Genomic DNA, 13201 nt, shown 5'->3' on the forward strand with positions numbered 1-13201 from the left:
AGTTGTTTTTTAGTATTTCGAGATCGAAAGTGTAAATGACTTCTTTTCCTGAAACATCCTCCCCATTCAGTAGATATATGTACATACAATGCTACTTGTACATGTTGATTATATAGTGCCCTAGCAGTACTGAATGAATTGCATGCAGCTAACAAGCTGCAGGCAAATTTACTCTCATGGATACTGCTTTGGCCCGATATATTGTAATTGAATATACGTAAGACATCATGTTGCAACCACAACACAAATAAGGTATGCTTTGAGATTGCACTACTTACCGGCATACACTTGTAGCTTCTTGGGCAATATTTTGCATTTGCATTGTTGCCAAACTGAAACTGTGTTATCACGGCATTATTTCACACATTCCTCACATATTTGTCCCCATTTGAGAGCAAAAATCCACAGTTTTTGCAGTCTAGTCGAAACTATATTTTCACTTTAAATCGCAATCCCCTTTGTGATTTGATGTGACACAAACAGACCCATTGCTTTTGGGAGTTTGCACTAGAGCAGAATATGAACACTAGTAAAGAGACATGCAAAATTGTTTTTAAAGACATTATCTATTATATCAGTTCTGAATTTCACTCTAACATGAACCACTGAATTATTCCTACAATTGCTTTTGCCATCATTACACATAAGGGTCTTCCTGCATTAGCTCCCAAATGGGAGTGGGGAGTGGGGTTTTGTGAGGGGTCCAGGGGAGGCAGAGTCTTGCCTAAAATTTTGGCAAATTATACTGACTCACAATCATGTGGTAGTGCTTGCAATATTTTGATGGTATTCATGATTAATCACACATTTCATGTGTATCAATATCACAGTTTCACTATTATCTGAGTCAAAGCTCTGGGTCAAAACCATTATGTGCAATGACTTCTGAACTGACACACACAAAAATTAGAAGTTGTACATGTCTTAAGCATTCTTTTAGGAGGTTAGCCCAAACATTCTAAAGTGTCATTACAAACAAATGGAATCAGCATCTTTGGAAAAAAAAAAAATCAGCATAAGCTACCCTGACAACCATTATCTAAACATACAAGTGGTTATGACAAGGTTGTAGCTCATTATCTACAATGACAATAAATCCCTTCTTCACCCTGATCCCTTTAACCCTTTGACGGCAAGCCCATTTTGTTATAAGACATATTTTCCACAGACACCTGCCAGAGTATATTTAGGACTAGTCTTCCAATGGGGTGATATGTGATTTTTTATTGTATTTTTTGGATAAGTTTGGGTCAAACTACCATGTACAGATCTATGTAATACACACATCATAAAGTGATTTTGCCATGGTTTTATATTCATTAAAGGCAAAACAAAATGTAAGAATATGAATTATAAATTAAATATAAGACATACATTCCAAAAAGGTAGGAGAGTTTTAAAAAGTCACTGTTCAGCATGTACAGTGTAGATGCCAAGAGAAATAAGGAAAAGCTTTGGATTACTTCACTTTTGGATGCACTTGGACGGTTCAGGATTTTTACATCAAACTTTCATGGTAAAGGATACCTACGCACACACATCCGCTTGGAAAATGAAGACTTGTTTTAATACTAAACATGTCCAAAGTATTGACACAGGATTCATTTCACAGTGTGATTAGGGTTTGCTGTGTCTTGTACAGCAGTAGTTTCCTTCCAAGAAATTTATGTGGTAATGATGACATATTTATAAGCAAAAACCTCAGTCAGCTGATACCAATGTCAACTATCAACTTCAGGCACAACAATGGGTCTGTTTGTTTGAACAGGATGCACACAGGAATAGACCAAAGACTGATGCCACATATCGTCGCTTGGGTGACAAAACCTCCTATCTCAATTGGTATGATTCAAAAGTCTCCTCCTACATGTAACTCAATTTTGACAATCAAAAATACTGATTTGAGTTTTAAAAACATTACACCAATTAATGTCATCCAAAAAAAAAATGTTTCTACATTAGTTGACATCACCACAGATGTACCACAGTAATTCAGTGACAACGGGAAAAAAAGTTTTTCGCTGGGGCTCGCCTGATGAGAATTCATGATTTTTTTTTTTTTTATAGATATGAGGTCTTGTCACCCCAGGGACAACAATATAGCCACATCAAAGTTGGTGCTTGAAATAGTGGTCAAGCCCGTTGATTATACATGTTTCATTGATATTACAAGTCTAGCATTTCCAGGCCCTGAATAAAGCACCCTCACTTGGTAAAAGGAAATTGGCCATTTTGTTGACACGTAGTTCATAGAGCTTACAACAACACACACTGGATACGGAGGATATCATAACAGTTTGGATAGGAAAATGGGAAAAAAATAAAGGAGGCATCAAATAACTATGATATTAAGTGGATTCCTCCTCTTGGAGCTATAAAATATGTGCATGAACAATGAAACAGCTGGTCAATGTGTAACATACTGGGCAGCAAGACTGCTGCGATGAGAAACATTTCTTGTGCAAAAGGAAGAGAAATAGTACCGTCACACATGTCCATTGCTTTCAAGGTCCAGTTTACCTTTGGGAGCAGTGATTTCAAAAATGTTCAAGATAGCACATTTGATGCATATGTGTCGGTCTGTTGTATCACAAAACAGCCTACAATATAAGATTTTCTCAATAAGGCCTGAAATATAAGGAGATATCAGTGTTTTTTCACAATAAACCGTAACTGTAGATGGTTTAGTCTGGAAACATTTTTTATTATAACTATTGTTCACATTTTGTGTATTTAACAACACTTAACATTGATTATACAGATTCAAATTTTTACAGTGGTTGTTTCTATCCCTAACACACATTTTAGAATTATTTCAAAGCACTAATGCTGGATTTTTGTTTTATCTGCAAATGGTATATTATGCCTTTAAAACAGACACAATGTGATAAAAACACAATGACAAAAACCAACTCAAGGTGGTCCACGAGGGGCTTCAGCATGTTGCTGCAACATGCTCAAATTCGTGTGCAACATCCTCAAAACTTGAGCAAACATCCTCAAAAGCCAGCAACATGTTGTGCAATATCCTCAAGAATTTGCAACAAGCTCAAAGTAAAATGTGTTCAAACATGTGAAAAACATGTGCAAAATGTAAGAATTATCAAACTACGTGTACCCGGTACTTTTGTGCAAATTTGTGTGCAAAACTTGAGAGAGCAGAAAGAGAGATAAGCTGCAAAATTTTGCTTACTATGTGCTCGTGATGTGTGCTCCGCGCACAAACACTTTCTGCAATATTCTAAGATTCTAAGTTTGCAACATGCTCAAATTTCAAGTTGTGAACCACCCTGCAACTTGTGAAATTCAAAACATTATTTCTGAAATAATGTATTAGTATTTGGACAAAAGCACAGACCCAATCCTACATCATGCCCCTTTACAATATATACTCCACACTCGGGTCGCAGACACAGCGAAGGTTGGGACATTTTTTTATAGATACATATACTTAACCATACTACAGTTTGTTGAGCAATACTTTTATCACCCGATACTGAAACAGTCCGGTTACTATGACACAGCCTTTTCATAAACAGACAAACAAACAAACAAAGTGCAACTCTGCTTCCCACCCATAGCAAACACTGCTGACAAGCACATCTCCAATGTTCCACTCACCTGCATCATTAAAAAACAAAACAAAGAAAAACTACACTAATGGGGACTCCGATGCTTTGCAACACTGGAAAGCTTGTGGCAGACATCGCAAACATTAGGAATGAGGTCAGAATCTACATATATTTACGACAATTATGTGACCAAAAGGAAAAACAATAATATCAACAATGCCATAAATATCGCCAATATAAACAACATTTTAAACAACATCACCAACCAACAAGCACACCTACAAGTGTAAGTGTACAAAAAGTGCATGTAAAAGGACACAATCTCTGGTAGAAGTCACAGAATTAAAAAGGTTTGTTAATGGCCATTGTTAAATGAAAGAATCTGGCTCACCCCATTGATCATGCTGCCAAGGGGATCCGGCTGCTTGATGACGAGAAAGTCCCGCTCCGTTTCCGGGGAGACGCATGTGTCCAGCTGCAGACAACAGCAGAGATTAGCAGTGGTCATCGGGAAGAAATTGCAGATTATGGGGCAATTCTTAGAAATCATTTTCGGCGTAAATACCTCACAAGAGTGACACATGTTCCACAACGTGGTTCGACGAGAAGTCGAATCATATCTGATGTTTCCCAGGATGTGCATGCAAAAAATGCACGCAAATTGTAGTGAGGAATTTCTACACATCTTCAAAATGAGAGAAGAAATACAACAAGAAGCAATATCTCCACAACACAACCTTGATTTATGACGTAAACAATGCCCTTCATTTCATTATCAAAAGAAATTGTAAATGTTGCCATCTGAGAGACTTAATCTGCCCCATCTAGTTTGCCAAAAGAAAATCATGTTGTTACAGCCTATCTGTCATTATCCTCCATTCTAATCCCCTCAATATTGGCCTTGGGGATATTTCATGAACCTCTCAGATGCTCCTATAGCAGCTCTTCTCCACTAACAGCATCCTGTCTCAACTCACAAAATATTGATAAAGGAGTGCATAAATGTCACACAAAGATCGGAAAATATCAATCTTGTGGCAGTATCCCCCTCTTGCCAACCTTTTGAACTCCAGTATTTTTTTTTTCTTTTAATGCCTCTACATAAATTTTGGCACTGAAATAGACATGGTTGAGTTCAGCTCATAATGTCTTCTGGTTTGCTAATCTCAACCTGCCAATGATGCAGTTCAACAAAAAGGACAAAAATGGGAGTAAAAATTTACAAAAATACAATATTTCTTAAATCTTCCACACTTTCCTATCAACAAATGGTCATGAAAATAGGAATACAGTATTTGACAAACCTTCTTCTTTTTTGCAAAACTATTAAGGGGAATACCCCTATAAATTCGGAAAAGTTAGAAGGTACCGGTAAGCTAATACACTGCAAAGATCTTCATTAAAAAGTCCCTTTCTTCTGCATTTCACACTGCAGCACCCACTTGAAAAGTAGGATGACAATTCATGACAAGTTAATGTAGGTTAATGCACACATGATCAGGAAGTGGTTGGGAAAATGTGCTGACAGAACTAGGTAACCCGTTGCTACATCTAAAGCTACCATGAGCCCTGCCCGCTTTGGTCCTAACTGCCCTCTACACCTTGACTGCAAATGAGGGGTGATGTTAGTTACTTTGAAGGTTTGTTAAACCAAAAATGAAATAAGGTTTGTTAATCCGAAGGTTCGTTCCGAAACACACAAAGTAGAGGCCTAGACATTCGTTGATACAAAAATGAAATAGGGTTCGTTAATCTGAAATTCGTGGCATTACTCCCAGGTTTGTTATTTTGAAAGTTTGTAATTAAAAAAATTGAATAGGGTTCATTATTTTAAAGGTTCATTGATCCGGATATGATGTAAGGTTCATTATTCTGAAAGTTTGTTTATCAAAAAAAAAGTTTTGCTAGTACGCACCATGTTTTCATGTTCAGATGAATGAACCTCATTTCATTTTCTGAAGTTTCATACAAATACGCACCTCATTTTCATTTTCAGAATAATAAACCTTCAAAACAACACACCTTATTTACTTTTTTTGATTTATGAACCTTCGGATTAATGAACTGTTACTTTGAATGAGTGAACTGAACCCCCTATCTCTCATGTGGTGTGAGTGCAGTGGTCTTTGATACACCAAACCCATTTCTGCCCCGGCGAGTTAGAAGAGAGGAACAGCTACTCTACCTCCCAGAGCAGAAGACTGATGGTGCCGCCGCACGGCTTGTCGTCCGCGCCGATGATGTTGAGGACCAGCTTGTTGCCGGGGGCGGCGATGATCTCCTTGAAGGAGCAAATGGCGTGACCTATTGGGCAATGCTGATGGCGGAGCGTACGCGACGGTGTCGAGAATGTGGCGGCGGAGGAGGAGGAGGAGGATGAGAAGGAGGAGGAGGGGGAGGAGGAGTTGAAATATGTATGATGATTGCACGACTGGATGGCAGCAAATTAACATTTCCAATGATTTTTGTTGTTGTTATTGTTCATGAGAGTGTATAGATGCGAGAAAGGCAGAGAAAAGAATTCAGTTTGATTGCATTTTTTTTTTTAAATGAGCACAGCAGGTAATGCATGAGCATGAACAAAAGAAAACATCAAAAGAGGGGAAATGGATAAAAATGATTGCAATATATACTCTGTGGTTCAAGTGCAAACGTGTAGGGAAAACATGTATTGCATACAAGTGCAACTAGTGTGCGACTAGCTGCGAAAGATGAGAACGACTGTCAATTGAAGCCTCGGTCTGTTTTTCTCCTCAAATTCACCAAAGAAGACATGATATCACATTACTGAGTTTCACTTCTAAACATTACATGCAAACAAATATACAATAATAGCAGCGTATGCGAACAAATTCTACACGCAATATTGCTTAGAGGTGTAAAGTTCTGACAACCAAATTTCAGGGGAAAATTTCAGGGGAAAAAAAGTACTAGTCCTATAAACACCATTTTCCATTTTGGTGCCCTCAAGTATGCATTGTGTTTGAAGAGCTCTTTCTGACTACTTGAAATTTTGAAACAAATAAAGACAGAATAAACTGACCAGAAAGAATATAAATTATTAGTGGAAAAGTGAGCAAAAAAAAGTGACCACCCGAGCATTGAGAATTAAGGGTTTCTGGGACGAACACTGCACTAGGGCTTTCTATAGCTCAGTCGGTAGAGCACCGGTCTAGCAATCCGGAGGTCTCGGGTTCGAATCCCGATGGAATCCCTTTTTCTTTGCTCACTTTTCCACTAATACTTGAAATTTTGTCAGCATACAGATTAATGCATGGATGTACAGTAAACTTTAGTCAGTTCCTCTCATACTAACTGTTACTAAATAAAATTACACAAGAACTTTCACATTAAAAGATGTTACAGTGTTACCTTTATGACATTTAGTAATGTATTGCCTTGTTTCAAAAAAAAAGAAAAAAGACGAAACGAAGTAAAAGATCCCTACAATCTGTACGCTCGTTGCAATATCTGTGCAGCTGCACGTTTGAAAGTTGCTACAGACCACATCACAATAGATGATTTAACACATCTTCCACTTGTAGCATTTTAAAGTCCTCACCCACATTCACAGATCCACAACCTTGCATACACATCATTTTATCATCACTTGTAATATTAGAACATCATGGCAGCACATCACAAGATGTCCAAACGCATGAATGAAAACCCTTCAACACACCAAAGTTTTCTGACAGAATTGTGTTATTGCTGTATCAATAGATCTATGAACATTGCACACACACACACACACACACACACACACACACACCAAAAAAACAAAGTTTACTGAGTGGTTCATTCTAACACTACTCCCTCTGGGAATAATGAGTATGGTCAATCAGTCGCTCACAGATATTCACTTTTTTTTTTAAGCATTCAGCACTTGATTTCAAGCCTACAAATTGTATGTCATAGCCTATCATTAGATACTCTGGTAGTGTGTACAATCTGTAGCATCATGGAGCTCAGATTTTTATCTTCATTTTTATTTATCTTTTTTTTTTTTCGGGGGGGGGGGGGACAGGAAATGTTGTTTAATAATTTTAATGACTGGGTTGACAAGAGCATTGTGGGCTACATATCTGGCTCAAGTTACAGGGCTTGAACCCTAGACTCTCTGACTAAAAAGTGTAGCATGCACTCCACTGGATCAACTCGCCTCCAGCAGAAAATTCACTCACTGAATGCATTGCAAAAACAATTCACTCTTCGCACTCAGCACCAGGCTGGTTAGCCTTGACTCAAGACTCACCGATGGGTTTGTTCTGTCCTCCACGGAATAGATGGTGGCCCGGAGCCGCGTGATGACGGCGATGTTGCGGCTGGTCTCGAACACGACGGTGGAGACGAAGAACGGATTGCACTGGTTGTCGATGATCTCCGTCTGGCCGCAGTTCAGCCACCGGGTCTCGGGCGGGGTCATGCAGTTGATGGCCACGAACACGCTCGGCTCTTCCCCAGTGGGCTTAAGGGGTACATTATTACAAGCTGCAGAATGAAAGAGCAGTATACAATTGTATATGCCAAGACTTTACCCAGTGGAACAGTGACAATAGTGATAGACATTATACTTCTAATGGGCACCATAATCCTGTCATACAGGTACTCCACCCAGCCATGACTAATTACAGTAACTGTTGTAAGCCTCTTCTTACAATAGCATCCATGCAGCTCAAGGAGGCATGGTTTTAATATGTGTCATCATAAAATGCATACACTTGTCTGATAGCAGTTTTGTTCTTTGAAAATCCTATGCACGCAACGATACTTGTTACAAGTACATGTGCTAGAGACATTGGATCAAAAAAAAAGGAACATCAAAGACAGAAATGAGGTAATTTACACCTACTACAATCACGTGCTTGAATACAAAGGGATCGTATAGTTTTGATTGAACCCTAACTTCAAGTTTCTAACATTTTTTGGTGAGATAATGAGGAAAACTCCTATGAAATGTGAAAGAGCATGTAATTCCAAGAGGAATTCAATGTTTATTTGATAAAAATTGGCCGTGAAATGGCTGAGATATCCAAAACAGAGCAATTCTAATAAAAGGTTGGACCCCTCTTTTATTATGATCGCTTTGTTTTACTTTGTTTTTTGATGTCTCAGCCATTCCAAAACCGATTTTCATGAAATAAACTTTGAATTCCTCTTAGAATGGTATGCTCTGTACTATATCATAAGGGATTTCTTGATATCTTGCAAAAATTTAAAAGCCCAATCTTCACCTCCACCAATACTATACCAGCGAAAAGCTCAGGAAATCCTCGCCCAATGAAACACAATGTACTGGTCAGTTTACAAGCATTTGTCTAACAGGTTTTTCAATCCCTTCACCCCCCCCCCCCCCCCCCCCCCCCCCCCGATATTCTGTACCATGCACTGGTAAAAATGACAATTTTATCCTTGCGCTGGTGTTAGAAATAATGGCAGTATCATTGGTTGGCTACACACAGGGAGCAAGGTACTGTAACTTAAATAACCACATGAAATGAAAACTAAAATCAAGCATATGTAGCAATAATGACTGAAGTGACACTAAGTAGAAGACATGGAAGAGAAACGGTGGTACTATCAACACTTTCCACGAAGGACTACTAAAAATATAACGGCATCACTCTAGCGCCAGCTAGCTACTCACAGATGGACATCTCGAGGACAGGGTCGTTCTGCGTGCCCTCTGAGAGGTCGCCGGGGTCAATGACCCCTGGCTGGCCCTCGCTGACTGGGTCTCGACCCGTCCGGGCCAGGATCTGGATGCGCAGCTTCTGCAGCTGCGACCGCAGCATCTCGTAGCTGGCCTGGCGCAGGGCCGCCACCCACTCGTCGCGGAGCTCGGTGGAGTGTGCGGCAAAGTACTGGTTATGCTCCTCTCCTACAAATTCTGCGATAATAAAACAGATGAGATGAGATTCAGTATTCAGCGATGTTTTACCATTCAGGGGCCTACCTCATGGCAATGTTTATATCATCTATATCATATCAAATAGCACTGGATGGAATATAGAAAATACTGTATAAGATAGGGTCATATATCTAACAGGTCGAGGACAGGTACAATTACAATATGTGGCCTCTACGAGGGGAACGTTTTCAAGATTGTCTTGTAAAACAAGGATATCCTCTGCAGTCATTGAGAGAGATCGACAAATGATTTACCCCACTGGTTGAAATTCCATCCAATATTTCAGCGATTGAAATCAGCTGTTTTCACAAGTGTATCAAAGTTGGCATTGTACTATACACTGTACATGTACTGGATAGCAACACTGCTCTAAAAGTGATGCAATGAGTTTGAATGCTTTATACGTGTAGCTTCGTGGGATTCTAATGTTATTGTGGAGATTTGCAGCAACAGTGAAAAAAAAAAGTGGTCCATGAGTATTTGGGGTCTGCCCTGGGGTCACCATTTGCATAAACTATCTCCCCATTGATGATTCCTGCCAGGTTTGGGTCAAAATCCAGCCACCAGTTCTCAAGGAGGAGATTAAAATGTGTATTAAAGTTTATATGTGGTGCATACTGCAACAATGACACCATACGACACATGACTGGATGATCCCAATAGCTTTTAATACTTGAGCCATTCCACTCATGTGAGCTAAAAATTAACATTTTCATGTTTGTTTGAATAACATGCAAAAAAAATGAGTGAAATTAAATTAGACATATTTTTTACTGATTACACCTAGTGTATTCAATCTGATTAAAAACAGCAATCTATGTTACAAACCAACAGCACGAACTGCACATACAAACACCGTATCCTCTTACTTGTTTTCACAGAAGCAGCTAACCAAACTACACATACACATTTCCTGAAAATGGAGGATATTGAATGACATGAATTTCCTCCCATCCTAGAAAATTTGTACGAGTATACAGCAGGAATTTGTAAGAAAAGCGATAAAATGGCTAAAACTGGAGCAGGGACAGCCAACTGGGATGCATCCATATTTTTTTTTCACATAATCACTATAATTATCTGCCATTAGGTTTATGGCCCTTCATTTGCAGTTGGATGCAGTTCAGTGAGCTTTACTACTGGCTAAGGATTGGTCTTTAATCCTTTCTGTACAAAGATACATTGTACAATGTACGTTTTCCCAATTTATTTCTATCCCTTGCATCAAGAAAAAAATATCAAATATTACTGGATAGCCTCGTGGAGGTTGTGGCCGGAGAATGACATCATTAGTTTCAGAAGAAAATTCTGTTCAATTTAAAAAACAGTGATTATGAGAAGATATATGCACACTTTATACGTGTCACATCAGTTTGAACATGGGCCAAAACCTTTCACGAGGGCCTAGCAAGTGTTTTCCCCACACAAACATACTCATCAATCAAGACGTCATGCCTTGCGTCTTCAATCATACAGGTGAAAAACAAAGTCTAAGCAGTTGGCACGTATGAAATGTCAGTCATCATCAAACAAAGAGCTATTTTGATATGGTAACCTATCCACACACACTTCATGTGGTCAGTGCCACTTTTCCATCTTCCTTTTGACTCTGAGCCAGTTTTTTCTTGATTCCTCATTTCCTCAAATATATAGATCACCACCTACATACAAGCATGTACATCTTGGTATTCACTATTTCCAAGCAAGACACCAGGACACTCTCTTAAAAGAATAAATAAGCCACACATACATAGAGTATCCATAATTGCATAAAATACACTACTCGTGAAAGTTTGGAGGCTTCATAAAATACTGCTGTCCTTCACTGCCATTCAAGCAGATTTCAGGAGCAGTGTTGCACAGACCCACGATTATGCATAGTGATCTGCCATGTTCTGGAGGTATCGATAAAATCGATTCATGCATTGAGTATATTGAAAAGGGTCTAGATAATGCCAATCTAAGTTCATCTCTAGATTCAGCTGTTGTTCCTGGCTGGTTCAATCAGACGGATCCTTCGAAGATTATCCCCCTGTTCAGACGCAAGCCAGTTTATACCAAAACTTGATAAAGAAACGACATGCTATTGTAAAGAATCACCGTACAGCTGACAGACCATTCAGATGCTATTCTCGACCGTTCTGGAAAACGTTGTATAGATGTGCAGTTTCTCACTGCACAAGCTGTTATGGTCATGAGTGACAGGTATAGGGTCACCTTTCGTGCGCGCTCCCCCAAGCCCCGCCCAGTTATTCTGTTCTATGGTCGCCATATGTTCAGACGCATTTAATAAACATGATGGAATGCTGATTCGTTATCAAGTTCTAGCTCGAAACGATGCTCTGACCGTCATTTCACATAGGTACGTTGTTTCGTTATTTGTCGTTCCGTTAGTCAGCGTTCAGACGTATAAATTCGTTGTATAGCTATACTGTTTTGGCATAGCTGTACTGTTCTAGTATAAATTGTTTTTCGTCTGAACACCCTGAAAGTCTTGCTAGCTTGCTACAGAACTCCTGAAGGTGGATCACCACATGAGAGCAGCTCTGTTTGGCCGGAAGATAACATTTCATCAATACTGGGCATTGATATTCCTTGCCATCATAAAACTAATAATGACACTCAGGTGATATTAACCCGTTGAGGACGGACTGATTTTGCTACAACACGTATTTCCCATAGACACCTGCCCGAGTATACTCGGGACTCGTCCTCAACGGGTTAAAGGGTAGCTAGAGCAAACGCGGCACAGTCAGATGACACATTTTGATTTATGGATTTGATTCGCTGTCAACCTGAATGGCTTTGGAGCACAAAAAGGAAGGCAGCCAAGAATTATAACATCTTGGCAAGCTTCGGAGTCCCACACACAACGTGCCAGCCATCCAAGAATGAAATTGGAAATTACAAGCGTTCGTCGTAAAGGGGATTCATTCGAGATTTGTATCCTTTTTTCCGACTACACTTCAGACTGGTCTATAAAGTTTGGTTTCACAAGGAGACACTCAAACGGTTGCATAAGTTGGGAGGTTATGGTCGTCTCGACATTCAGTTTTGGTTTCTAGGTGATGCCGGGCTACCGCTCCGAGCCCTGCTCAGTGTGTCTCGTGGGTATAACCATGAAAGGGGAGACAGTTCAAAGTGTTGTGAATTCATTGAACTATTGCCACACATGATTACAACCACACTAGTAACATTATGAATCTACGCTGACAATTTTTACTGTTTTGCGTTTGTTTTGACTATGGATAAAGTGGAAATTTATGCAGTGTGGAAATTTTCACACATTTTGCACAGCATGAAACTAGCTGGAAAAATAGACCCCGTTTACAGTGCGAGGCTCGGCCGCGGCCGAGCCCTCCTTTATTTCAGTGTAAACGCGCAAAAGGCCAAATGCGAGGCCAAAATTGGCCGCACATTTGGCAACGCTCTGGAGGTGGTCTTGGCCGCGGCCGAGCCCGGCCTCTTCTTGGTGTAAATGCAAACTTGGCCAAATGCGCGGCCAATTTAAGTCTGGCTTCCAGACCCTCTGCCCGTACTATTTCACTATTCACAATTTTAACCCCCTCAATGTCGAATTAATTGTCCTGCAAAGGATTTTTCCTTCAGCAAAGGCCTTTGCCCAAATGGTGACTTCGTCGCCACGGAATCCAGTTGGCAAAGGGTCTGAAAACCAGGCTACATGTATACCAAATTGCATTTGTTTACAAGCAGAGCA

At 39.7% G+C, this 13201-nt stretch overlaps 1 protein-coding gene across 1 annotated transcript in view; it reads right to left on the reverse strand.

The window, feature by feature from the left end:
- The window catches only part of LOC140235347 (inositol polyphosphate-4-phosphatase type I A-like), a 51807-nt gene that overhangs the window by 22699 nt on the left and 15907 nt on the right, over window positions 1–13201 (reverse strand). The window contains exons 3-6 of the mRNA XM_072315374.1: window positions 9220–9462; window positions 7828–8063; window positions 5758–5889; window positions 3964–4047 (exon numbers count right to left, since the gene is read on the reverse strand). Coding sequence (XP_072171475.1) covers window positions 3964–4047; window positions 5758–5889; window positions 7828–8063; window positions 9220–9462 — 695 coding nt within the window. The remainder of the gene's footprint in view (window positions 1–3963; window positions 4048–5757; window positions 5890–7827; window positions 8064–9219; window positions 9463–13201) is intronic.

Source organism: Diadema setosum, chromosome 11, assembly GCF_964275005.1.
Source record: "Diadema setosum chromosome 11, eeDiaSeto1, whole genome shotgun sequence".
Taxonomy (NCBI): Eukaryota; Metazoa; Echinodermata; class Echinoidea; order Diadematoida; family Diadematidae; genus Diadema; species Diadema setosum.